This window comes from Neolamprologus multifasciatus, chromosome 1 (assembly GCF_963576455.1).
Source record: "Neolamprologus multifasciatus chromosome 1, fNeoMul1.2, whole genome shotgun sequence".
NCBI lineage: Eukaryota > Metazoa > Chordata > Actinopteri > Cichliformes > Cichlidae > Neolamprologus > Neolamprologus multifasciatus.
Window position 1 is genome coordinate 22,470,745 of NC_140439.1, and position 26,833 is coordinate 22,497,577.

Genomic DNA, 26,833 nt, shown 5'->3' on the forward strand with positions numbered 1-26,833 from the left:
TTACTGGAAACAGAACAACACTTTTTTTTCTGGAAACCTGATTCAATAAGTCAGCCTGAGTGGCGCCGATGCTTCTATATACGATTTACAATAGGAGAAGAGTTTACTATTAAAATTGTGTTCAGATTAAATTAAATCTTTCTGTGTGTTTGTTTCTGATTTGTCTTTGTGTTTCAATCGCTCTCTGCTTATAAAGTTTCACCATATACTGGATTAATAAATATATTAACACAGCACATGAAAGTAACTCTTGGTTAAGCCAAGTCACTTAATTTTTTTAAATAAATACTTATCAGTGAATGCATTCGTGCTGATTTCTATTAGGAGCTAAAGTTTGGAGCTGTCCATGCCAGCAGCTGAAGAGATAAACTTCAATTTTAAACAACTAAAGCTTTATACGCATATATAAAATGTATGTTGCGTAAATGTGTGCATTTCATCGCTTAAAGAACTACAACAGAATAAAGGGAAATCATGAACTCTGGACCCCTACAGTGAGGCCATCGCTCTGCTTTACTGTGGTTGACTTGGTGGGTGTTCTCTCTGAGTGATGAACTTTATGGTGAATCTTGATGCGAGTGGTCTCTCACACCATGAAGGCACAAGTGGTGTGCTGAGTATTAAAACAATGTGAATTATTTAAGCCCTTTGGGAGTTTTTGGACTGGTATCTTTGACAGTGCTCTTTTACTGCCTGTCAGAATCAGTGCCATACAGAGACATAGACATGACAAGGCCCAGCGGCTTACTAAAACACCTGTTGGTTGGACATGTTGGTTCTTTCTTTCAACATGGAGACTAGCTGAGAGAAGATGCAGAATCACCGTCCACATTTGTATTCAACTATTAAGAATAAGGACAGGAAATGTGCACAGGAACTTCGTCATGAGCATAATCATCGAGGTGTTCTCTCTGACAGTGAGGACAGTCAGGATCAGTCAGGGCAGGTTTACTGATACCTCTGTGAAGCACTTTGTGATTGGTCTTAAAAGACAATATGAAAAAATTTTACTTACTTAATTACTTTGAGAGATTTTAGTTTTCTGTTGATAATCACAGTGACAACACTATATGTATCATGATGTCATTGCATAACTGTAGACCTCCACCACACAGTTTAGTTAGTTTAAACTAGCATCAAGAGTTAGGTTTGATCGTGTATGTATATTTGTTCCCACAAGACAAAAATTCAGGCCACTGAGGATATTAGACTTTAAGTGAGATAAATGAATAGTCAGACTCTTTCATCACTCTGTTCATCGGCTATGTGGTGCGATTTCCCTCTTCTATTAAAATCAAAAGACTGAACAACAATAGAAAATACTTTTTCTAATTATTTGACACTAAGGCTTATTTAGCTACTAATAGGGAACTTGTAGTACCACAGCAGCTCCTTAAATTTGCCGCTGAGTATCACTGATGAGGCCAGAAGCAGAGAATGCCTAAAACAAACTGTAGAGGGGCTTCAGCAAAACAGCCAGAGGCTTAAGATATATTAAATTACCATGATTGGGACTTAAAGCATGGTTAAAGCCTGTTTGAGAGGCTGGGGAGCCTCAAAGCAGTCCCATTCATTGCTGGGGAGTTGGGTCAATAGGTTGGGGAACTTCACAGGACCAGATTTTATTCTTATGCAAACGAGGGGAACAAGACCTAAAGTTCACTGAGTTGGAAGATATAAATGACTGGACAATCATCTGCAGCCCTCCACAGACACAAGCTTGGACCACAGCTGTGTGAGGAAGTACAACTACATCTGAGTTCACTTTAAACATCTCTCTTCCTGTGAAAATGCTGATAAACTATTGGAAAGAGTGAAAGTGTCACCTATCGCCCAGACTTTAGTTTAAAATCAGTGTAATGGATGGAAATGTCATAATAAATATAATAAAATGTTTGCTTTCTTCTTGATAGTAAGGTATGAAAGTTAATTTCTCAGCTTTAGTGATATGATTTCCAGTGTCTTCTAACAAAAACAAACCATGTCCATCTATCTACATGTGCCAACTACTAGAATATCTGAGCAGAATCAATGTATGAATGAATGAACACACACTGAGTGCCATGAGAGAGAACACCTGCAGCCTGCTCGTCATCCTCACGTCAGCTGTGTCTCACACACGCATCACTCACGCATACAGTGCAGCATAAATGTACTGTTACTCTGTGCACAACATGAAAGGAGGAGAACTGAAGGCAGTGCTGTTTGCATTTAAAATGAGGTGTGTTTAAACTTAAGAATCGGGCATTGAACGACTTACAAATAAAGAAGTGCATTGCAAATGTGTACAGCGTGCATGTTCCCATCAGTGGTATCAGGTGGACACCGATGCTTTCTTTCTTTCTTTCTTTCTTGCTTGCTTGCTTGCTTGCTTGCTTGCTTTCTTACTTACAATGACGATTTCACTTCATAAGGCGTTGGTCAGGTGTAACACCAGCATATGCGATTCAGAGTTTTACAGGCTGAAAGAGCCATGACGTAAGAGGAATGACGCAAACTTCACCAACCATGAAGTCGCGTCATGGATCGAAGAAGGCGCACGTGTCCGACGGGTTGTGTCGGGTCAAGTTGTGTCCCAGGAGAGTAAAGGGTCACGACCCTCTTTCCAGCAGCAGACAAGTTCTCGGGAACTGGGGTCGGGTTGATCTCCAAAAAAGCAGCAACTAGAGGAAGGGCAACGTGCTGAAGTCTGCCTTACGCTGTCATCAACAGCTGGATTGAATTACATTTATTTGACCTGTTTTACTTTACGATCGAATCAACAGCAGGGGCAGGAAGCTAATTTTAAGCATGTCGTAGAGTATATATCATGCCATCTTTGTTTCAAATTTGTCTTAATTCACCTGTTTAAAAAAAACTAAACTAAACTAAAATAAAATAAATAGTCGTCTTTCATTCTTCACCCTCCAAGCGTGGAGCGCTCGTTGCAGTCTGCCTCTGTCCAAGGTGCTGACCGAAACGGCCTTTGTGAAGAGTTTGGCTCAGTTTGGCTCAGATTTTAATAATAATGACAGAGCCAGCTCATTTCTTTTTTATATATATTTTTTTATTACATTTTTATTAAATAAAAAGGTTTCAGTCACTTTGCTGAGATCCAGTTTAAAAGGGTTACTCCGAAAAGATGCATTAATACACTGTCGACGTAAAGAATTTTTACATTACACGTTTATTGGGTTAATTTATGAGCAAGTCATTAAAATGACGAAATACAAAGACCTGAATACAATATGATTGTAGTAATAACTTTCCGGGACAAATTTACATTTAAATAAATAAACAAAATTTTAAAAAAAAATTGTACACATTTTAGCTTATTTTCTAAAATAAGAAAAAGCATGAATCTTCTGCAAAGAGTGTGAGAACATTTTTTGTTTTGTTCGCAGAGCAATTTTATTTGTAATCTGCTTGAAGTGAGATCTGTTTGCACAGCTCTGCTCGCATGTGGGGATAGAAAACTTTGAGTCCAGTAGCGGAGACGGGATTCCTCACAGTGACCCCTGATCCTCCACAGCTTGATGAGTCTGGTACCATTTTGGTCCTCATCTGAGGGGAAAAAACTGAAAGAAAAAAAAGAGGACAAACGACATCAGCTGTAATTTAATATACAAAAAAGAAATTAAATATTTAAAAAAAAAACGCTGTGTGATTTTTTTTTTGTGAACCGCTCCAAACATTTACTTTATTCTTTAACTGGTTGCATCATCTCAGCATATATGTAACTCCTTTCAAATGAAGCTCAGGCGCGGGCTCGGTGTAGGATCAGACTGAATTCAGCCCTGTGGCCATGCTGCTGCCAGATTCACCAAATTATATATAAAGAGGCTCCTGGACAATTTAATCCCACTGGGAGACATGGTAAAGTCCTTTCTCTGCCAATTTTCACCCTCTCTCTTATTCAAACCTCCTCTTTCTTCCTGCAGCCCCACAATGCAGGATTGTGCTCTTTTTTTATGTTCTCTTATATCTTTTCTCTGTATGGCTGCCACCCCCAAACCCCTCAGACAGCATGCAGTTTATGCAAATGATCAGCCTTTCATGCTCAAAGTTGAATGAGACCTCAACAAAATCTCTCCCTTGTTCTCCCACACACACAGACACACACACACACACACACACACACTGCATGACTGAGTGTAAAAATACGCTCAAGTATCATCTTCAATTTTTGCATTTGAATTACCATTTTTTTAAATCTGAAATTCCTTACTTGATCCCACAGTACACCTGTGTTGGAGGGGCAGGCATCTCTCTAAGTGTGGGTAGTATTTTAAAGGAGTATTTTAAATATTGGATGGATGAATTGATGGGTAACAGAGTTAGGATTTGGTTGGGGAGAAAAAGTGGAAGAAGGTTGAGAGGGGTGTGCAGGGAGTGTGTGATGAATGATGAATGTGAAATTCTCAGTGTTCCCAGGGTCTGGGTGGTGTTTGAAAGGCTGGAGGGGGCGGCTGGAGGCTGGAAGGGGGATGATTGTGCCCAGCTGTTGAGGGGGGTATCCTGAGTCTCTCTCTTCCTCTCCCTCTCTCTCTGTCTCTGACAGGCTGTCTTTTTCACCAGCACATACCCGGGCCATCCAGCCTGCTGCCATAACAACGCCACAGCCTCTGTGTCATAGTAATGCCATGCAGTCAACACAGAGCATGGGAGCAGGGGAGAGGGAGGGAGTCCAGGGGAGGAATGAGAGGAGTGAATGAAGAGTCCAGACGTTCCTATCCCTGTGAACTTGAACTTGACTGACAGCCAAATGACGACTGGCGGGAAGAGAATGCAAAATCCACTCCTGAGAGATTTTGTCCTTTGATATGGTCAAATTACATACTGTGTATGCATTTTAACTCACAAATAAATAAATGTTTAATTGGGAGGAAGACAGGGATTTCATTTTTTGTAATGATTATAATATGATTGGTGCATAAATTACATATGAATTGGTCATTTGCAATTATAGTACTACAAGTTGGCCTCTTATAAAATAAAATAAAATAAAATAAAATAAAATAAAATAAAATAAAATAAAATAAAATAAAATAAAATAATGTACATGTTAGAATAAAATAGGGACTCGTGCCTATAAATGAATCCCTGTTACAGTTACATTAATAATAGAGATCTAATATTGGGAGAAAAAATAACACATTATTTATTTAAAACATTGCTTTTTTCTTCCCTATATTACTACATGTATGAATATGGACATTTTATTATTTAGTTAACATAACAAGCTAAAAACACATTTTGATTCTGCTAATTATAAAGCTACGTGCATGTCAGAGATCAGGATGGGAGCAGGATCTTCTATGAGGAGCTGCAGCTCTCTAACCTTTCCAGTCTTTTGCTCCCTTAGAGCCAGTGCGGGGTTGATTGCTTGCCTACAGCTGATAAACAACGACTGGTCCACATCAGGGATCTTAGCTGCTCAGACCCACTCGACCATGGGAAAAAGGCGAGCTGTGAAAGGTCCCCTGTCGCTGTTACAAAGCCAAGAACAAGCCATAGCAGGATAATCGTGTTTATCCCCAGATTAAGACTGGATCGCAGCTGCGGTATCCTTGTGGGAGGAATGGGGGCTGCGGAGATGTAAAAAGTACAATGTCCTGCCTTCGGGAGACCTCATTATCATCCTTACTATACACAGGTACTACACAGGTACTGAGATATGAGACTTTGACTCATTCGGATCAGACTCATTCCCCTATTAAAAAAAAGTTCTACTGTGTAAAACTTTGTTCTGGTGAGAGGAAAACACAAATGAACATTTCTCTAAAGTGAGCCATGAGAATGAAACCTTCACTCTCACTGCTATCCTTCACTACTCTTCACTTCTCAAGCAAGCACAGCTCACCCAGACAGCACTAACCAGAGTCTAATCTGTGCATTGTTTTGAGTATTGAATTTGACACATGGCAACGTAAACTGATCAACCAATAAACTGATCATCAAAGCCCTCAAAGACAAACTAAGTGGGCCAGCTCAGACTGTCTTTCCAGTTGTCCAGTATGTTTCTTCATTTGTGTCTCTGTGTCTTCTTCGTTGGCTGTTTTGCTGCCAGTTTACACATTTCTGCAATGAATCGTTGCAATCTTTCCGTTACTGCTAAGATTTTGGGTTTTTGCTGGGATATTTGTAGTGTGTCATGTGCTGCTTGTTAAGGCATGTTAGGCAAGATTTTTCTTAATCGTTCTTTGGAAAATTAAGACTTACATTTCCTCATGATACATGACCACATTCACAATTCAGTTTGTGATTCGCAATAGTTCAGGCGTAAGACAGTGCATTAATTATATGCTCACAGCATGAAAGTCAGTGTCAGACATAAAGAGGCAGGAAGACAAAAGGACAACTTCTACCAGAGACACTGTTATGGCTGCTGTGCTAATGCAAGCATCTGCCACTGTCTAGTCTTGACTGTTGTTCCCACCACAGGGTTTACTGCAGCAGCCTCTCAAATATACAATGTTGGGAGGGGGACAAAAAAAAAAGAAGTGGTGGACCTTTGCGAAATACTCCTTTCACAAAGCAGCCATTGTGGAGAGAAGGCAGGATCAGAATTATAATGTGGAGCCTGGTCACTGTTTACCAACAGGCCAACAGGTCTCCTGCAGCTGCACTGTCCACCACCGACATGCAGACTGCACCGTGTTTGTATGTATATGTGCACGGGTGCACATTAAAGCCTTTTGTGTTTATCCATTATACCTGTGAGTGCAGTCAAACAGCGCTTTTCCAATAAAATACATTTCAGGAATGACTTTTTTATACGAGAAATATTTTTGAATTCACTATACAGATATTGTGCAGAATGGCAGCAGGTAAATAATCAAAGATTGTTTGAAAGCTGTTTTCTGGACCCAAAGCACATTAAACCCAGCGTAACCTCACTGTATGAATTTAAAATTTAAATAAAGATCCAGACATAGAAATTAGAGAGCTGAATGCTTCTTGAAAAGCTGATAATGAGGATTTAAAGCGTGTGCTGTGTGTTGCTAGTCACGCAGTATTCCAGTGTGTCAGCATTTATAATTACCCTGCTTTGCCCCCCCCCCCCCCCCCTTCCAGTTGAATGTCTAATTACAACATGTAATAAAGGGACAGTTCCCCTTTTACTTGTTCAAGCCACAACCTCTGGCTATTAAAACCAGTATTTTGGCATGACAGAGGGGAAAAAAATATAGAAAAAAAAACTAAGAAGCACATGGAGGACTGCCAGCCAGCAAGAATCTGAAAGACAATTTTTTAAATCTAAAATAATCTAAAATAGCATTTTCTCGGCATCTAGGCACAATAAAAATATAGCTGAACTTTTATCTAATCTAATTATTATTATTGTTATTATTATTATTATTATTTACTACAACTTCAAAAATATTTAGGACAATAAAACAATCTTTATATTAAATATAAGCATAAAATTATATTAACGTGTTCAGAATCGCTCTATCTTTTCATTGCTGGGTGGAGCTCGCAGGTGGTGCTGTGCCTTTAAATGGGCCTACTCGCTTTTACACCCAGTTTTGATGCAATTATGTTAATATGCAGAGCTTGTCTGCGTCCTATTCATTATCTGCTAGAAATGCGTGATTGTTTTCTTTATATTACAGTCAGGGTCTTCATGCATGCCGTGATCCAACAGAGAGCTGTAAGGTGGGTTATTGGGTGCACGATTTATTCTCCTTTAAAAAATAAATAAAAGGAAAAGATCTTTTCTAAGTACTACATAAAAAAATCTAATTGCCAAGACTGATTTCCTTTTTTCATGGTCTAACTATTAAATCTTATGTAGGTCACCGGACGCCCACTGACAGACCTCGACTTAAACCTGGGCCTAACGTTAATCTCTCTCCGTTCATCAGCATCACGGCAGGAAACGGAAGGCTGGAGGAAGCATTTAAACATATTTGAATACAGCGAGTTAGAAGAAGGAAGGTTTAAAAATAAAAAGGTTTAAAGGTGGGGGGAAAAACGAAACGTGTATGTCAAAAAAGGATGTAAGTGTAAATGCATATTAACCCTTCAGCTTCAGCTGTATCCTTTTTTCTTTCTTTTTTTTAAATAAAAGGGGACAAAGGTTAATTTAAAAACTTGATTCCTTTATAAATAATCATTCTTTTTGAAATAACAAAAACGTACATCAGTGTTTCGTTTTCCAGGTCACAACTGCATGTTTTTGTCTTTTACACCAAAAATAATTAAACAAGCAAACAAACAAAAACCCATAATAATTAATGCATCCGTTATTACAGGCTAATGATCTAAAGGAGTTTTACCAAAACAAGACGTTTGCCATACCTGGTTTACCGTTTTGGTTTCTAATTTTCTACTTGCAGATGTCATTAGGCAGCTGATCTCTATTTGATTTTAAAATGATTACTATTGAGCTAAAAAATAAAATAAAATAAAAAAAAATTAAAAAAAGGAAATATAACCTAACATTTTGCATTTTTACTTTCATTTAAAAAATATTATTTATAGTTTACTTGTATTTTTTTTTTTGGTATTTTAAGTGAATGATTTGTTTTTAAAGGAGGCCTAACAAATAAACTCAATACTGAAAAAAAAGGAAATTACAAATAAATTCTATATATTTCATTTCAAACTTTTTTTGCTGACTAGCTTTTATGGGAAAAGAATTAAGCATAAACAGGTAACAGGTAATCACTCTAAACTGCTTCAATAACCTTAAAATGTCAAAAGTTTAGAAAATGTTGCACACAATAACACGGTGCTGTTACTTACATTGAGGTTTTAGCTTTTGAGAAGCATTTTTCTTCTTTGTGTTTTGCTTCGGTAAACTTGGAACAATTGTAGGAATTTTTACTTGTTTTACTTGTTTCACCACCTGCAGAATCACAGAGATGCAGGTTCCCTCTCAGCTTTAATATAATCAAATGTCATGAGGTTTTTTTTCAGCCACTGATTCAATGACTTTCTCCCGCTCTGTTCAATTACTGCAGCAGTTAGAAGTGCAGTGACTCACAGAACGACCTTCAAAAGGCCACAGAAACGTGACCTCAGTGATTTGCTACATCTCTGTTAAGTGAGAGCACACCGGAGGTGACAGTTAAGACAGGAAGGCATAAAGACAGCAGTGATTTGTATCTGACGGACGGCTGATGATGGACCACATTAATGCGGCTATACTTTCTGCTACACATCCATTTTAAACGCAGCATTGAACCTCCGTCTGGACGACTCCCAAAATACAAACATCCCCACGTACTTAAATTTGAGAAGGAGGCCTCTCATTTAGAGGACAATGAAATCCCTTTATTATAACCGTGCTTTTAAAAATATATCCTTTTGACACAAATACATGGGTGCTAATCCTTGGAAAGACATAAGCTAACACTTGTGATTTCTCTCCTGGATCTTAACTGTTCTGAACAATTTAAGGAATCTGGAAATTTATTGGTGGTTTATACTATGATAAGTAAAATACACAGTCTGCCGAACAGAGTCAAGGCAAAATAATATCAATTTTCTAATTTTTAAAGCTAAACTGCATTCAGCTTTAAAAATGAAAACATTTAAATGTAATAGCATTTTTTCCAAACAAAAAGCATGACTTGTATCTCAACAGTCTCATTATGCTTATTAAAGGTTTTAATCACAGTAACATAAACATTAACATGAGGTAAAAAATGGTGTTTTAAATTTGACAACGTGAGGCCAAATTCTTCTGTCATACAAAGAAATGTCATCAGTATGTTTCTAAAGGAAGTCTGTAGGAAAAATCATTCATTCATGTACAATAAAGGCCCCTTGTAAATTCTTTCTACTTTCAGAAATATTTAAGTGACCCCGTGAGCTTATTATTCCCGGATCACTTCATTAAAGCAACCTTCAGAAAAGTTCAGTGTTAGAATTTATTAGAAATGCTTTAATTTCTGGGATTCTGTGTATTTGATCATGAGGCTGATAATTGTTGTGGAAAGGTGCAGCAAAAACACCTTATTTTGAAAAAAGCTTTTTCAGTTTACTGATAAAATATTTACCCAACATTTTCACAACCATTTTCTAAAACCTAAGACAATGTCTTCATTGTGCCAGTCTTTTTCTCACAAATAGGAAGGAAGAGGCACTTTTGATTGAAGAATAGTCAATAAGTAAAACCTTACTGTATGCATTTTCATAAAGAATCTGTGTATTATTAAACCTAATACACACACATAACCTACCTGAAAAGACAACATGTCCTCCTTTTGGAGTTTTTTTTTTTCTTTTCTTCTTCTTTTTTTCTTAATCTCATAAACAAGAGGCTGAGGATTTGGAGGTCATTCCTACTTTCGGTTATCTAGCTTTATGATGCATGATTATCACTCATACAGCTAGATAACCAAAGACAGGAACAGGCTCCGTCATTAGCGACAACAGCAAAAGGTAAGTCCGAGGCTTTCTGGGAACAAAGAAAATGATTTGGTATTTATGCAAGTTTAGCTTCAGGTTTCACTTCAACACCACCGAATGGTGATTTCTGTTTTTTTTTAATGTTTTTAAATCAGATATGTCAATCCCAAATCTCCATAACTTCCCCAAAACTAATTAAACCATTTTAATATCTCAGCCGTCTTTCAGTCACCGAGATGATACTCCAATTCTAGAGCCTAAGCACCAAAATACACATGAAAAATAGATGTGGGGTGACAAACTGTACAGTAGCTGTTCCTGTTGTGCTTTAAGGTGCAACTTCACAGCTGTGTAGCCTGTGTGACTGTTTGTGGATTCTGTGCTCCTTCTCACACTTTGCAAACAAACCCAGATCATCAGAATTCATCAAACTCCACTGCTTTAACGTTTCATTAAAGCCCATCTTCCACAGCAACACCTTAGGAATCTATCAAACATGTATGCTAAACATTATTATTATTATTATTATTATTAGTTGTATCAGCCTTTCGGTTATTTTTACAGCTATATATGATGAGTATTGTTATTATAGGTATTCTAATGGTGCCACTACAGCTTTGGTCACAATGCAAGAGCACCCTGTCATATATTTATATCTATTTCTAAATTATTTAGCTAAATATTTGACTCAAATCAACCTCGTGATGACCTCACGTTTTTCCCCTGTACGTCTGACGTCAATATTTTTAATTGGGAAATAAATGCACCGACAAGACGTGCGTCACTTTCTAACGCACACAAAATACTAACACTTGTATATATGTGTATATAATTTAAAATATTAAAAAGGCAATAGCAGGTTTCATAGTGTGTTTTGGGGGGTTCATAAATTTAAAAAAAAATCACACTGTATGAGTCAAATTGCCTTCAGTGGCCTGGACGGTGTGTGAAAGGCTTCTGGTTGAAGAGTGCAGGCCTGCATAAACACTGCTTCACTGTCACAACTAATGTTTTGTCCTTGTTATATAAGTTAAGGCACAGGTAACTGGGTTACTCGTCGTGTACCATTTTAATGTTGTTCTTTTGCAAACTAGTTATAGAAGCCAGTACACATCGTTATCTATTGGTTATGGGTTTGACTGTGAACTTGAGCATGTCACGTTAAATAAATGCCAACAATATAACCATAAATGTGTCAAATGTCAAGTCTGCGCCCTCAGATCGAGGCGCATTTGTTGAAACACGCCTGAAGGTGGAATGATCTGTGGAAACTAGTCAAGCCTACCCTAACCAAAAGACTCACTTCTTGAGATGCCTCCTGCGTTCGTGGAGACCAAAACATCCACATGTGGCAAAGAGGGGCGGCCAGCGTCGCATCATCCGGGCTCCAGGTGTTTAGAACATGGAAATGAGTTTCTGTACAGCCTCGCTTCGACAAACAGGTGAGCGCGTGGATCAGATCGATAAATCCCACGCCATCTGCCGAGCCTGCGCAGACGGCTGTGGATGAGACATCCTCGTCGTGCCGTGTGCTTGTATCCGAGATCAGGACGTTCCCGGGTCAGTGCCGTGATCTCCGTGGGACCGACAGAGGAGCGAGACACTTTTCATCAGCTGCGTCCAAAAGCGCGCATCATCAGTCCGCGGTCCTGAAGCTGCGACGCGTCCCCTGACAGGCACTTCAGTGCTCTCATCTCGCCTCCTCTCTTTTTTCTCAATACTTCCTCCTCCTTTTGCTGACGTCACGCGGACAGCAAGTTGCCGATAACCAATCGCAAACTCTCCCTCTGTGCGTGTGCGTGTTTTTGGAGAACTCGCGAAGACATCACGTCGCCGTTGCGCTCTTTTAACTGTGGAAGTGGAAACTGAACCAGCAAAACAAAACTTAAAAAAGAAGAAAAAGAAGCAGAGAGCACGTTGTTGCTGGCTAAAGTAAAAAAAAAAAAAAAAAAGAGTAGTTACAATGTTTTGTTATTATTATTACATAAGTTTAGTTTTCTTATCTCGTTCAGCTTGTTATAGCCATATTGCTCCTGGCTGGTGTCGGTATTGTTAGTCATCTATTATTGTTATTTTTTTAAAGATGTGTTAGTAAAACAGGAAATCATCTGTGACACGTTTGAAGCCGGTGTTGGCCCATGCTTTTCTTTTTTCTTTTCCCGATATATTATCAACTGCTCCCCACTAATTAAAACCATCATACAGATCTAGTCAGTTTCTGACTTTAGCGCCACCCAGCGGTAGCAAAATCAAATACAACGCTGTGGCAGACAAGCACGTCCATCTATATGTGGTCTCTTACTCTCTTACTTACGTTTACTTACTTTTCCACTGCTTTTCAAAGGTGGGAAAAGGAAACACGTATTGTTTTCTTATCGCAACACAAAAATACAAAAATGTAACACAAACTCATTCGGACCAACTCACATTTTCAGCTGAATATTTTTATTTACTTACTTATTTTTATGAGAAGAGGACACACCTGAAAAAAATCCCCCCAGCTTTTCCTCAGATACACACCTTTTTGCTAATGGCGTCCTGAAACAAGCCTATTTATTTATTTATTTATTTATTTTCATATATAATATATTTATTTTCAAGCCACCCCACTTGCCCCTTATCTATCATGCCTGTTTTTGAAATTAGAATGAGTAAGAATCTGATGTTTGATTAAATATTTGACTTTTAATTATTAATAATTAGATGTAGATCAGATTTCACATCATATTTTACATTGGGCTCTTTTCCATTGATTGATTACTTGTTCTTTTTGAACTTGTGAAGGTCAGCAACACAACACAAACACATACATGCTAATGTGTTTTTTTTCTTGCTCTCTCTCAGAAGTCAATGACTTTACGAAGAACCAAAGTTTCTGAGCCCAGAGGGGAAAACAGTCCACAGAGATGAGACTTGAAAAAGTACAGAGATGTTCAGTCCACATTTCAGATTTGAGGTTATACTGCCTTCTAGTGTCGATCCAAACTCTCATGTCCCAGATAGTCTCCATTATCTTTCATGTGTTCCTCTGTATCTAACAGAAGAGAGAAAAAGATTATGTGTTCATTAAAACGTGTAGAGAAAGAGAGAAATGGGAGAATATTGTGAATGACAATATTTAACCACTGCCCTAAAGTGTGGTACCTTTTCTCTTACAGGTGGGATTTGGCACCTGAAGACACAGATCTTCAGACTTTTGTATTTAAGAGTAATTTTTCACTGTGAACAGATGTGCACTTTTAGGCTGTGTATAATAATAATAATAATAATAATGCAGTGTAATGCATCTTTGAAAACCATGAAGCAAAGTTTTACCTGGAATCTGGCTTCTTTGTCCTCAGCAAATTATGCTAATTAAAACATAAAATGATTTTCTTCTCTTATCAACATCAGCTTTGCTAAGATTCATCCATTAATTTAACATTCAGAACATGCAAATGTCACTCCAAAATGATTGTTTTACAAGTCTTTACAGCTACACATATTCAATGTAATTTAGTTTAATTACTAAAAATTCATTTAAAAAAGCCCCATCAGTGTGCTTTATACTGCAAGGTCGAGATTTGCAAGATTAGAGATAAATCTCAAACAATTAGACAATCCAGTATCTGCAAGCAGCCAATGGATTTTAAATTCATTTCTGGATTCAACACAGAAGTGAAGCTGATATACAACAAATATGATGCGGGAGTGTTTAGAACAAATGGGATCAGTGACATTCAAGCCTAGAAGTTAAAAATACACAAACAAGTTTTTCAGCTTTACTAGTGATGGGACGTTTCTAATTTTAGGTATACTGCACAGATGAAAGAATGTAGTTCTACTTTTTTGTTTAATGCACACCTCGAAGGACATGCTCTGGTCAAAAATGACTAAGATTCTTCATAATGCTACTGGGGAGCGGATACAGCATCTAAGTAAGACATGTTTCTGAGATTTCTAGGTTAAAATACAAAAATCTCAGTGTTTATCAGAATTTAGAAGTAAAAAAATCACACATCACTGTATTTCCTAAGGGAAGCATCTATAATATAAAAAGCATGAGTCCCAGAACACAACTCTGTGGGACTCCATGACTTGTGCTGCAAAATTTTTTTTAATCGTTCTTTAATAATAGTTCCTGTCTCTATAGTAATTGATGTAGTCAGTGTTATCAAATGTTTCACCTGTCAGAGGCTATAGGAGGATCAGTAATAACCTTCAATAGTGCTGTTTCTGTGTTGTGATAGACTCTAAATCCTGACTGAAACTTAAAATGCATAATTTCTCTGAGGTAATTTATTCGAGGTTTGACACCTGTGGACTTGAATTCAGTACAAAATAAAATAAGAAACATGAGGATAGAAGGCAAAAACCTTTTAATATAAAATATTCAAGAAAGTCAAAAGACTACATCATCAGAGAAAGACAGAATCTCGTTTTGTAGGGATGAAATGAGCCATATTGTTAGACCATATACCTACCATCTGTATGACATGAAAAACTTAGTGGAAAGTGCTTTGTATCAAAATCAGTGGGTGTTCATTATTTAAAGTACAAAATTCACATAAAAAAGCTAAAAGACTGACAAAGCAACAAAATCTTTCAGCGACCACAGAGCAAAAATACATGCGAATTACATGTTACATTTACTTTCAGACAGGATTCTTTCGCACATCTATTAATGCATTGTTTGAGGTCAGTGGTCCAATGTTGAGGCTGGAGCGACGGGACTCTCGGCGAGATTTAACCACAGGCAGGGATGTTGGCCCACTCCAAGACCCCACAGCAGTTTGACCTACACGTTTAACAGGGCCGTCACTAGCCACCTGAAGCCACAGCTCCTCCATGATGGCAGGTTCCTCCGTTGGGAGAGAAGAGCGCCTCCACGTGGACGGGAGAGGGGTGTTCACCAGCTCCCGCATTTCCTCCCTAGACTTGGAAGGTCTGTCCAGCTGCCCTGCCCCACTGCCTCCTGAGCTGTCTTCGGGGCAACGGGGAAGCTTTTCCATGCTGCCAGCGTTCTCAGGTTTACCATCAGATGGCACGACTGAAAGACAGTATGTTATAAGGATATTTACTAATGCAGGAATACATTATTTTTAACGGTAAAAAATCACTAAATTCGACTGGAAAACTCCAAAAGTTACAAAGCAGAAGGAAAATTTGAACTGAAGGCATCTTGTTCCTAGTTCTGCAGAATGACATCGCAATCACACACTAAAAATAAACACTTTTGTACCTTTAGGATGCTCTTTCGGCTGCGTGGATGACCCACAGAGTTCCCTCAGTTTGCTGTTTAGTTCCAGATTAGCCGCTTTGTAATGGTTCAGTTCCCTGCTGAGGTTGAGGATCCATCCCTCATACTGCCGCTGCCGCCCTAACAGGCCCTCGTCCATTTGTTCTGTTGGGATGATAAAACGTACACAGTATATTAACGGAAACACCATCTGCCACTTTAACGTATACTCTACCTTTGAGCCTTAAATATGTTCAGTGTGTGAGACTACTTAGTCTGTAGTATAGCGTGACTGGTTTATGTTAGTCTCACCTCGACACTGCTGCAGTAAGAGCTGCACACTCCTCTCATGTTCCTTCTGCTGTTGTGTAAGCCGGCGATCTGTGTCGAGTTGTGTGCGATCGAGTGCATTTTCCAGCCACTGCACCAGCCTCTGCTGCTCATCTAGTTGCATTTCCAGCTCAGCTAGGGCAAGTTGCAGCTTACGCTCTTCTTCACGCAGAGATACCACCTGCAGGAAATGTGCACACAAACACTCATAAGCCTACAACTGGTGAGTCCAGACGCAGTCCAGAGTCACATGTGCAAGGTGCACCTGCTCAAATGGTTGTTAACATAAATATATCTAAACATGGCAGCAACTCCAAGCATTGGGCATGTAGACATGGCCAAGACAACTTGCAGAAGTTCAAACTGAGCATCAGAAAAAAGGTGGGGGAAAATGGTGATTTAAGTGACCTTGAATATGGCATGGCTGTTGGTGGCAGCTGAGCTGGACTGAATGTTGCTGCTGATCTACACAACCAATTTTAGAGTTTACAGAAAATGGTCAGAAAAAGAATATCTCCAGGGAGCGACAGTTCTCTGGATGAAAACACCTTGTGGATGTTGGTAAATGACCAGAGTTTCTCTTAAAAAACTCAACACAAAGACACATTTCAGCTTTGTAACTGCTGTTTTGTTGAAAGGGAAGTAGAATGCATCACTGGGCGTTTCTGTCAAGGCAGGTATGGGCACATTAAATGTGAAGGAGAGGGCATACTAAGGAAGAGCACAGCCACAAACTAATCAGACTGAGGTGCTTACATGGGCACAGTTCTCTCTCTTTTTATCATCTTAAGGTTTATTCTACCCCCTAAAAATGAATAAAATTTGTGTGGGTCTGTTTATTCAGAACATTTTTTATTCTGTTTCACATACCTTGTCGAAGTACTTGCACAGCAGAGCTCTGGTCTCAGAGGCAGACAGGTAACTGAGCTTGGCCATGAGATTCATCTCCCACTGGGAGAGCATACTGGCAGAAGCCCGAAGCTGTCTCTGTCTTTGAGTGATGGCTTCATTCTTATACTCAATCGCTGCATCCAGAGCCTCAATTGCCTCGTCCAGCTGGAAAAGCGTTCGCTCCTCCTGGTAACATCAGAGTGAACAGATGTCCTTAATGAAGATTTGAATGAATTCATTTTCAGTTTGAAATGAGTGCTTTCCAGATTCTTAATAATTAGGCTGTTATTGTGACTGTATTCAGTACATGTATTCTGTACAGCAAAATATTAATCTAAAGAGTGCTGATAATTAAAATCAGATAAAAGAGCTTGAACCTCAGAGTAATATCTGACCTCTGGTGAGAGCAGGCTACCCTGCCGCAGTTTATCGTCCAGCTCAACTCGCTGTTTAAGCAGTGAATCTTTCTCTTGACGTAGGTTGGAGATCTCTTGCCGGATCTGTTGGGAGTCTTGAGCACTACTACTGCGAAGGAGACCATTCCTCTCACTCAACTCTTCCTCGAGTAATTCAATGCGCCCGGTGAGTGTCATTAGATCTTTACTTAGGGCCTGGAGGTAAGATGAATAAAACAGGACTCAGCATCTGCAAGTCCTCTGTGCTAATAAGCTGAATTGTTTGTGTTAATACCTGACTGGAGCGGAGCCTCTTGGTTTCCAATCCGCTGCGTTCCTGTAGCAATGCTTCTTTCTTGGCCAGGATTTCCTCTCTTTTCGTCAGCTCTCCCTCCAGATCTTCCAATCCTCTCCTCTGTTCTAGTATCCGTTCCATCTCCTCATCCAGCCAGCGCTTTTGATCCTCAATTTTCTGCTCACAGGCGAGTTGAGATACAAAAGGACACATAAAAGCACAATAACAGACAGTAGTAGTATTTCTATGTGCTTTACGTGTATACACTACTACTGCATCTCAGCTCTTGCTGCACCTGCTGCTCTTCTAATGAGATGACAGAGCCGTTGCTGCCACTGCGTCTCTGCCTCTGGAAAGCTGCAATCGCTTCAGTCTTTATCTTCAGGATCTTCTGCTGCTGCTCATTCTTTATTTCAAGTTCCTGGTATGGTGTAAATAATATGAAAGTCACATTTTCACACATCGCACTGCAAGAACAGGAAGAACTGCAAGAACTGCATTTGGATCCAATTTCCAGTTAAGCTAATTTGCTCATCATTGCCCCCCAAAAGACAGATTCTATACTCATTCTAAGGCTGCTGAGTAAAAAGTATTTAAATGGAGGTGACAGAGGACAGACGTTTGTCCTGTAGGAGAGTTAGACCCTAAGATGAGACGTTTTTGACTCTAAAGCCTTTCTCGCAAGGGCAACCACCAGTCCACACCACCCTACCACCACTGTGGGATGTCTGCGAGTGTAGCCTGGGGGTAAAGTGAGCCCCATTTGCTCTCTCTTGGCTCGAGCTGCACTAAACACTGAGTGAGTTTAAGCTGCAAAGGAAAGAGGTGTGCTTGATTTATAACTCAAGAAACAAACGAGAGCTTTTTAGTGAAAATGAATTCAAAAGCCGTTTAATCTAGATTTTTTTTGGTTTTGTGTTTGTTGGAAAAAAAAAAAACATAACTGACATAAAATTGGATTAATTACCCAGCCTTAACTGAAACTGCAGTGCCATCTGTCGCACAGACTAATATTTTTCAATTAAACTTTGCTTAGTTACAAACAAACAAAGCCACTCAGTGATACCTTGACTCTGTGAGTTCTCTGCTGCATTTCGTTCTCCAGACGACGCTTCTGCTGACTTTCCTGACGCAGCCGCTTTTGCAGCTGCTCCTGCTGCTGTCTCATAGACTGGACGCTTCTCTCCAGCTCTAACACACGGCGCTCACTCTGGGCAGGAAGGTTGGCGAGACGGGCAGTATCCCTCTGACGCTGACTCAGTACCTAATGTTTAACCAGAAATATTTTCACTTTTAGAAGTTTACAGGTCATGTTTAAAAATCAGGAAATGAAATCATTAAGAACACAGTTTTAAAAAGCAGCCTCTCACTGACACAAAACAACAACATCACTCTGAACTTGGCGTCACATGAACACAAACCTGAACTTTGCTCTGAGCAGCAGCTATCTTCCTGCGACATTCCTGTGCTCTGGTCTTGTCTGTGATGCTGATCTCTCTCTCTTGCCTCTCTAGGTCCTGCAGCTGCCGCTGGGCCTCCTGCAGCTCCTGCCGAGCCTGCACAGCTTCCCCCTCCAGAGCTGTGATCTTATGGCTGTACTGCTTGTTCAGAGCCTGAGCGTCCTTACCTTAAAAGGCAAACAACTGATTCAGAAAAAACACACAAGAGAATATTTTTTGTGAAAAAGGATAAAGCCAAAATTTTAATTGCTACCTGTTTTGACAAGTTCCTTAATGAGTTCTTCTTTCATGCGAATGGTGACAGAGAACTCTCTGATCTTCTGCTGTGCCTGAAGAAGTCCCCACTCTGAAACACCTTCAAAGCTTTTTAGACTTTCCCCACTGCTGGAGTTGGCTACAGAGAAATTTGAAAGTGAACGCACAAGGTTGATAGGGTGGTGGTACAATTAGGAAGGGGACACAGCTTTGACTCAACTCAAGCATGAGTGGAGTGTAATATAGAAACAGAAAAGAGGCAACAGAAGCATAACAATCCGTTTTAGAAGTCTGCGGTAACCACTGGTTGAACATGTAACCACAATAAAGTATAGAATTAATCTTTCCACGTGATGTTAGTGTCCCTGCAATTTACTTAATTCATTTCTCTGTGCATGCTGCACAAAGAAAAGGATACGCAGTCTGCAAAAAACACAGAAGAATAAGCAAAAGGACTTCAAACTGGATCATAACTGATCGTGTTTGTAACAGAGAGTTTCTGACTGTATGACACTGCATGACTTAAACTTGATTTCTGATTTGAGAATAAATGTTCCACTAGTGAAGGCAAATATAGTACAAAAAAGAAATCCTGACAATACTTTCAACATCCCACTCAATGCTCCATTAAATTATTTCTGAGCATCTGGTAATCTTGGTAGTGAGCAAGTTGTTAGACATACATGCTTTTCTGGCTAAACAGGGGTGCTGGTCTGGTTCCAGCCCTTTGCCAGCAGCTGGTAATCCCCCTGACTGCATGTCCCACTTGGTCCAGGTCAGATTCACCTGCCTGACAGAATAACGCACAAGTCACAAATACCATGAGCACAGGCGTAACACAATGACACTTTGAATGAATGGTTGATTGACATGATTGCCCAGCAAAAAAAATTGAAACTCAATTTAGATTCAGAAGAAACAACATACTTTGACCTCTCTTGTCCAGAATGACTGCCCTCTTTTTCCCTGTAATGCGTTTCCGCTCCACCTGGGATCTCCTGCTCCTCATACAGTTTCCCATCTTGATCAGTGCAAGGCCCATTACCAATGTATCCCACTGGACTGACCTGCAATCACACAAAACACACAGATGTAGAGGTATGAAAACTATAAAACAAAAGAATAAATTGTACTCTTAATGCATCTTAATATGGATTTTCTACTTCTTTTTTTTAATGGCAGGTTACCTGTCTGTGGGTGCCTCCATTCTGGCTGTGCTGCATGGAGCCCATGGGGGCAGTGTGTGGCCGCAGCCTCATGTTAAGACCCAGGCCCATCAGTCCTGCAGTAGAGAGCTGACACTGTAGATCTGCTATCAGGTCCTGCTGCTCCTGCAGCTTATCACTCTGAGACAATAAAATCAGTATCACATCACTAAGATCAGATATGATCTGAAACATCAGTGTATTAAGTGTTAACACAGCTCGGGTGCGAGTCAGTAGGATTAACTTTGTGATGACAATTAAAAAAAATCAAAAGTGTGAGTCACTGCTCCAACAGAAAAACAATATAGGAGATAAACTTTGTCTAACCTGCTGCTTGTACTGCTCCATAGCATCTTCCAGACCTGCTAGAAAGTCTGTGTTCTCCCTCTCTAACCGCTGGATCTGTGACTGAAGGTGTGCAATAGTATCTTCTTTCTCTCCATCTTTATCACTGTCATGGTCATGGCTCCACCTCTCCTCCACAGCGGTGTCCTAGGGAGTAATTCATAGTTAGTAATATGTGCCCTATGTTTTTGTTCAAAACGTTACTCTTTAAAAATAATTACTAGTGATTTAATAATTATTTTAGAGTGAAAGGGACAGACCTGGTTTCTTACAGAAGGCCTGCCCCTCCTCAGGCCAGCACTGTCCTCAGTGGAGCTGTTCTCAATACCGCTGTCTGGACCGGAAGCTGTGGTCAGCCCACTTCTCTCTTCCTCCACAGAACAAAGCCACTCCTTCACTCTCAGACTTTGTTCAGCAGTCAGAGCCCCTTCACTCTGCAGCTCCCGCAGCAACCTGTGATCCACCAGCAGCACAGACATTCAAATGTTTGTATAGCCATTGATTTCACTTATCTCTTCTACATTTTTGTATCAGAGAAACATCAAAAATTATGATTTAGAATGAAATACGCTGATGACTGGGTTTTAAATAGTTTTAACTAAGTTACCTTATGTGAAAACCATGCTAAAGTCCCAAATTTTAACTTTTAATTTATTCTCTGTCATGCAAAAAACAGTTTGCATGACAAATTTCTACAAATTTTACTTCCATTCTCAGAATTATTATTGTTTAGTTAAAACGCAAATGGAAAAATGCTTATTTTCAACACATTTATAAATAACAAAAAACAGTTTTAACCATCAAAATCCATACAGCATTATCACCACAGGCTAAAGACAACAGTCGCCAGCACTAGGTTGCAGTCCCTAGGAGTGTGAGACCGTTTTTTCTTATCATGGTTGAGTTTTGCTAGATGACAATACGGGGCAAAATAGTGCATAAGATACTGTTTACGCCTCAGAAACTGTTCAAACATGCATTTTCTGACACAGTTTTGAGAGATACCTGCAGAAAGTGAATGTAAGACAAACACTGGAAATACTAAAAAGTTCAGTTGTTCCTGATTCTGCTATTGCTTGTTTTTTTTTGTTGGTAGCTGAGATTCTCAGTCTGCATCTTTGGCTGGCTATTCCCATCCTGCGTCACATATTAAGACTTTGGCTAACTGGACGCTTTATAATTATGTAATTATAAAATAAACCAAACAGTGTTGTGTTTGCACTGTCTTTTTAAATTGTATGATATATACATATATCAAACTTTTCTCTCTCTAAAGATGTAGATGAGGATTAATTCACAAAGCAGCTGTCAACCAATGTGTACGTTTTTCTGGTAGGTTAAACTGAGTGTCCAAATCTTACAGCACAGGTTAAATAATGCAGACTAAATCAAACCCATCGATAAATGCTCTTTAACCTGTAAGCAGTGTCTGTGCAGGTCCTATAGTGGGCGCTCTGGACTTGCAGTCTGCTTATTTCTCCCTCTCCAAGTCGAGGTCTCCTATTGGGTTCGGCGTGAGAGATTATGCGGGTCTCTGAACGCTGGCGGTTTTCGAGGGCTCTGCGAAGCGCCTTGATTTGCTGCTCGAGCCCTTCCACGCGATCTGGCTCACGCTTGCAGTTGACTGTAGCACGGTTCTGAATGTTCCTTGCCCTTGTGGCATAGTTTAGTGTGTTCAGACTCTCATCAAAATCAGAAGAAGATGGACTGATGCAAGCAATCATCAGCGTTTTTGAATTTCCCCCTAAAGAATCTTTTAGTATCCTAGTTGAAAGAAGGAAAATAAAATGATCAGGTATTAATACTTAGTTAGATTGATATGCTTAAATCCAGATCAACTTATTATAACTTACCTTGTAATTTTAGAATCTCTGTATGGTATGTGAGAGCCTTTCCTCTTGGGGTCCCCCAGTGCCCCAATAACATTTCCCAGAGCTAAAAGACCGCTGTTAATCTGGATACTCTCCTTTAGTCTCTCTCCAGTGTTTCCTGTCCTTAAAATGCGCTCTGATCCTGCCAGGTCAACAAAGTGAAACTTGGAAGACAACATTTGTGGTCCAGAACTTCCAGCAGTCCCATAAAGGCGAGAGCTTCCTCGTCGTTGGTCCATGTACACAGTAAAAATGGTGTGAGACCTGCTGGAGTTAGGATTCATTTGGGTTGCACCAGTGTGCCTGGCTGTGTTTCCAGACTCCAGTAAACTTAGCACTTCATCAAGACCCTCCACTTCACACTCCTTTATGCCGCACAAAACTACAAAGTCAAAATGCAATTAAATACATCAACAAATACTTTTTAAATGAAGACATTTCTGCATTGACTACTCAAAAACATGCTTAGAAACATTTAAGACTCTTTATTCCTCACCAATATTGCCCTTATCCTCCCGGATGTGGATGTCCTTGCTGGCAGTCTCAACTTCCAGCAAGTCCTTAAAATCCTCTTTGTAGATCTCCAGATAGGAGACTCGAACAGAGAAGTCTGTGAGGTCATTTTCATCGAGCAGCTTGAAGATATCTGCAACGGCCCTGGGGATGATGCCCTGCTCCTCATCACTAAAGGAACCTAAAATTACAGTTAATTTTTAAAAAATGGAAAATCTGATTCTGTTCAGCTAATTTTTTCAATCCAATAAAAAAAATGCAAAAAACCCCCAAAAAACATAGCTTGTATTTTTAAAGTGTGTGCCATGCATGCTTTGTTGAAACCAAACATTTTACTAATATTTTGAAGTAAAAAAAAATCTAAAAGACAAAAAAGAAAAACTTACAAATATTAGCTTCTCCAATGGTGTAAGTCTTGCCTGATCCTGTCTGTCCATAGGCAAACACTGTAGCATTGAAACCTTGAAAGAAGGCATCTATGAGCGGCTGAACAGACGCAGAATAAATCTCCTCCTGACTGCAAGTTTCCTCAAATACGAAGTCGCAAAGAAAGTGTCGGTCATGACCCAGAGTAACCCTACACAGCTCAGGATCCACAGTGATACAGCTCTCATGGCAGTGCAGAAGCTCTTTAGGCAGCAGGGGACGTACTCGGACAGCCACCTGCACTGCAGAATACTCCCCTCTGCCCTGGCCAGCAGGCAGTTTGGGAGACATTTCTTCTCTCCTCTCTGTTCCGCTGTTATGTATTGATCATCTTTCGACGCCTAAAGAAAACAAAAATCATTTATTGACAAATATTTGATGAACATCTCATGTCACATTTATGAATATGGTACAAGTTAATAAATGAGGATGCGATTGATGGTATGATAAGATGGGAAAAAATAAGTGCACCCATGGCTGAGTAGCTTGTATAACCACTTTTAGCAGCAATAACTTAACGTAATCGTTTTCTGTATGACTTTATCAGTCTCTAACCTTATTGTGAAGGAATTGTGGCCCACTTTTCCTCACAACATTGCTACAGTTTGCTGAGGTTTGCCAGCTTTCATTCATGCACAGCTCTTAAAGTTGTCCACAGCATTTAATCTGTTTAATGTCTGGACTTTAACTGGGCCACTGCAGCACCTTGATTCTTTTATTTTCTGTTGTAGATTTGCTGCTGTGCTTGGGATCACTGTCCTGTTGCATGACTGAGTTTGGGCCAAGTTTGATCTGTCAGACAGATAATCTCACATGTGAATCAAGAATAAGATACAACTTTGCAAACCTACGTGGTGTTGCCATGTGCTGTAGTTCTTGTTTTGTTTTCTTAGTTTTTTTGCATTTTCTCTGAGCATTGCATGATCTGACCTTGGGGTGCATTTGCTGCAGTCCACTTCTGGAAAGATTAAGGCCTTTTGTTAAGACACACTTGAATGGTCCAGACCAGCAAACTACCAAAACTTCTGCACAAACACCAGGATAAAGGCACATGCTGATGCCCTATTAATCAAAGTCACCTGATTAGCAGTACCTGGCTGCTACTAACCATCTACTACACACACAAGACATGTGTTCTATAAAAAGATCAAATAAAATAATGTTATTACAGTTATTTAAAAAACAAAACAAAAATGACATGCACAACAAAGTTATTATAAGGTAAACTCTATAAAAAGTGAGAACACCACTGTACTGTATGTGGTAATGTCGACTCACCTAGAGCTAGAATATATAACTGCAAATCCACTTCTCTTTCAGTTTAGCCAACGTTACCCTTCAGTCAAAGGTCTTTTGGTCAACCCTGGCTCTTCTTGGCTATGTGTCAAAGTAACACTGTGCAAGATACTGAACCCCAGGTTGCCCCTGATGCATCAACTGGAATGTGAGTCTGTGTGAATGGGTGAAATTAGATAAAAGCACTGTATGCATGTGTGTTATAGTTAGATACTTGTAACAGCAAATACTCTGAGTTCTCAAAACTGAGTAGAAGTGGGACTATATAAGTATCACAGAATTTACCATTTACCATTTTAGACAAAGGCATACAGCTTCTGAGTTGATCATTAAGAAATGCTGACCTGGGTGCAAACATGAAATAAACAAAAACAAACATCTGCAGGAAAAGCTGCTGTGTGAATGTTTATGATTATCATTCATATTCTATTCATGTAAATGTACACTCCCTGAAACTACAGTAAGGAAACAAACAACAACATTTCAGATGAAATAACTCAATCTTTTTTAGATGCATGCAGTATAAAATAAGTTTTGATTTCGAGGCTTTTTAACACAGCATATCTCTCCCAAAGTTATAGTGTTACTAAAAAAATATACCTGTACCAAGATCTTATTCAAAATACACGTTTACAATTTCACTTTAAACCCCTTCAAGGATGCTTTATTATTACTTGGATTAGTCTGAGCCTATTTACTTCCCCTATTTACTGGTTAATCACAGCTCTGCACTAACGACACAGTAGTTATATGACACAGTTAAAGTCTTCAACAGTTTAAAATAGCGGGTGTCGCGTTGTGAATCATCTTTTCTTATTTTTTTTGGTTAAGTACTGTTACGTTACTGCGTTTTAACCCAAGGGTAGCGTTTCATCAGCGACTTCATTAGTTCATTTATCGCTTTTTCACGCAGACAACCCAGCTTTGTATCGAGTAAAGAAAAAAAAGTTATAGTTCACATCCAGAAGTAATCACAGCGCTGCTAACTTGTGTTTCCCAAGTTAGCAGGGTAACGCTAGCTCGCTGTTGTACAGGGTTACAAAAAACAAAAGAAGAAGAAAACACAAAAAATGTACTACCTCTATTAATGAGAAAAAATGTCGGCTTTATCTTAGGACTGTTTCATTTTCACACTGCTTCCTAAAGTTCAGAAGTTCGTGAGGCTGCTTGTTGTCCAGATTCACTTCAGCTAAGCTAAAGTTAGCTGACAGTCTAAACAACAACATCAAAAACTTGAGGATGAGGGTGGATAAAAGCTGATAACGCGCGAACCAGCTCGGCCCGTTAGAAATGCGTAACGTTAAATTGTGTACATCGACAGTTTTCGTAAGCACTAAACATTTTTCACGACTTACTTTAATGCAGCAGGAGTTGTACCACGGATTCAGAGTAACTCTGGAGAGCTTTTTGGGGGAAGAATGGAAGCTGAGGGGCAGTCCACGGGCAGCCCAGGGGAGGAGCACGAAACCGTGGCCTGGGTTTGATCTGCAGCAGCAAAGCATCTTGGCTGAGAGGCGACAACATCTCAGCAGGTCACAGCACACGTGATTTAGTACAAAAGGCACTTTAATCATTACGGTTTTGTTTTGTTTTGGATCCTGGATTGTAAAATAATTTCTGGGAGCTGAGAGAAATTTCTGTTATCAGCACGAAAACCACATGTGTAAATGCAACTAGTCAAATCATGAAAGCTATTTTTTTAAATTCACTTTATAGAGCCAAATCAAAACAGCAGGCGCTTTATATTGCAAAGTGAAGACCCTACAGTAATACAGAGAGAGCCCCCAACAATCACATTGAACCCTCTGAGCAAGTACTTGGCGATGGTAGGCACCTTTGACAGGAAAAATCTTTGTGCAGAACCAGGCTCAGGTAAGAGAGAAAGACAGGGCAAAACATACTGTAGAAGAGAGCTTGAGATTAATAATAACTAGGGATTGAAAGCAGAGTGGTGTGTAATAATCACATAGTGAGTAAATGAGAAGCACT

The 26,833-nt window shown here is 39.5% G+C and overlaps 1 protein-coding gene and 1 long non-coding RNA gene across 8 annotated transcripts; both read right to left on the reverse strand.

Moving 5' to 3' along the window:
- Positions 1-324: 324 nt before the first annotated feature.
- Positions 325-12,144, reverse strand: LOC146525740 (uncharacterized). Of its 2 annotated transcripts, none has more exons than XR_014875254.1 (3): positions 11,648-12,086; positions 10,176-10,393; positions 325-3,543 (listed from the first exon to the last, which is right to left on the reverse strand). It is a non-coding gene; the product is annotated as an uncharacterized LOC146525740 (long non-coding RNA). The 2 variants fall into 2 exon arrangements; XR_014875255.1 differs by adding an exon at positions 3,679-5,567 and having other exon boundaries at positions 330-3,543; positions 10,172-12,144.
- Positions 12,145-14,687: 2,543 nt separating this feature from the next.
- kif7 (kinesin family member 7) lies at positions 14,688-26,343 on the reverse strand. Of its 6 annotated transcripts, none has more exons than XM_085167634.1 (21): positions 26,200-26,343; positions 24,827-24,998; positions 23,509-24,340; positions 23,106-23,303; positions 22,592-22,991; positions 22,155-22,502; positions 20,999-21,191; positions 20,721-20,885; positions 20,376-20,534; positions 20,116-20,255; positions 19,872-19,978; positions 19,187-19,327; positions 18,895-19,100; positions 18,540-18,737; positions 17,769-17,894; positions 17,474-17,650; positions 17,179-17,394; positions 16,763-16,969; positions 15,875-16,073; positions 15,566-15,727; positions 14,688-15,373 (listed from the first exon to the last, which is right to left on the reverse strand). In XM_085167634.1, the coding sequence occupies exons 3-21, from the start codon at positions 23,837-23,839 to the stop codon at positions 14,979-14,981; spliced, it is 4,068 nt and encodes a 1,355-aa protein (XP_085023760.1). In that variant the 5' UTR covers positions 23,840-24,340; positions 24,827-24,998; positions 26,200-26,343; the 3' UTR covers positions 14,688-14,978. The 6 variants fall into 6 exon arrangements, with proteins under 6 accessions (XP_085023760.1, XP_085023777.1, XP_085023795.1 ...); XM_085167651.1 differs by having other exon boundaries at positions 23,509-23,889; positions 24,104-24,340; positions 24,827-26,343; XM_085167669.1 differs by lacking the exon at positions 24,827-24,998 and having other exon boundaries at positions 23,509-23,889.
- Between the last annotated feature and the right edge of the window lie 490 nt (positions 26,344-26,833).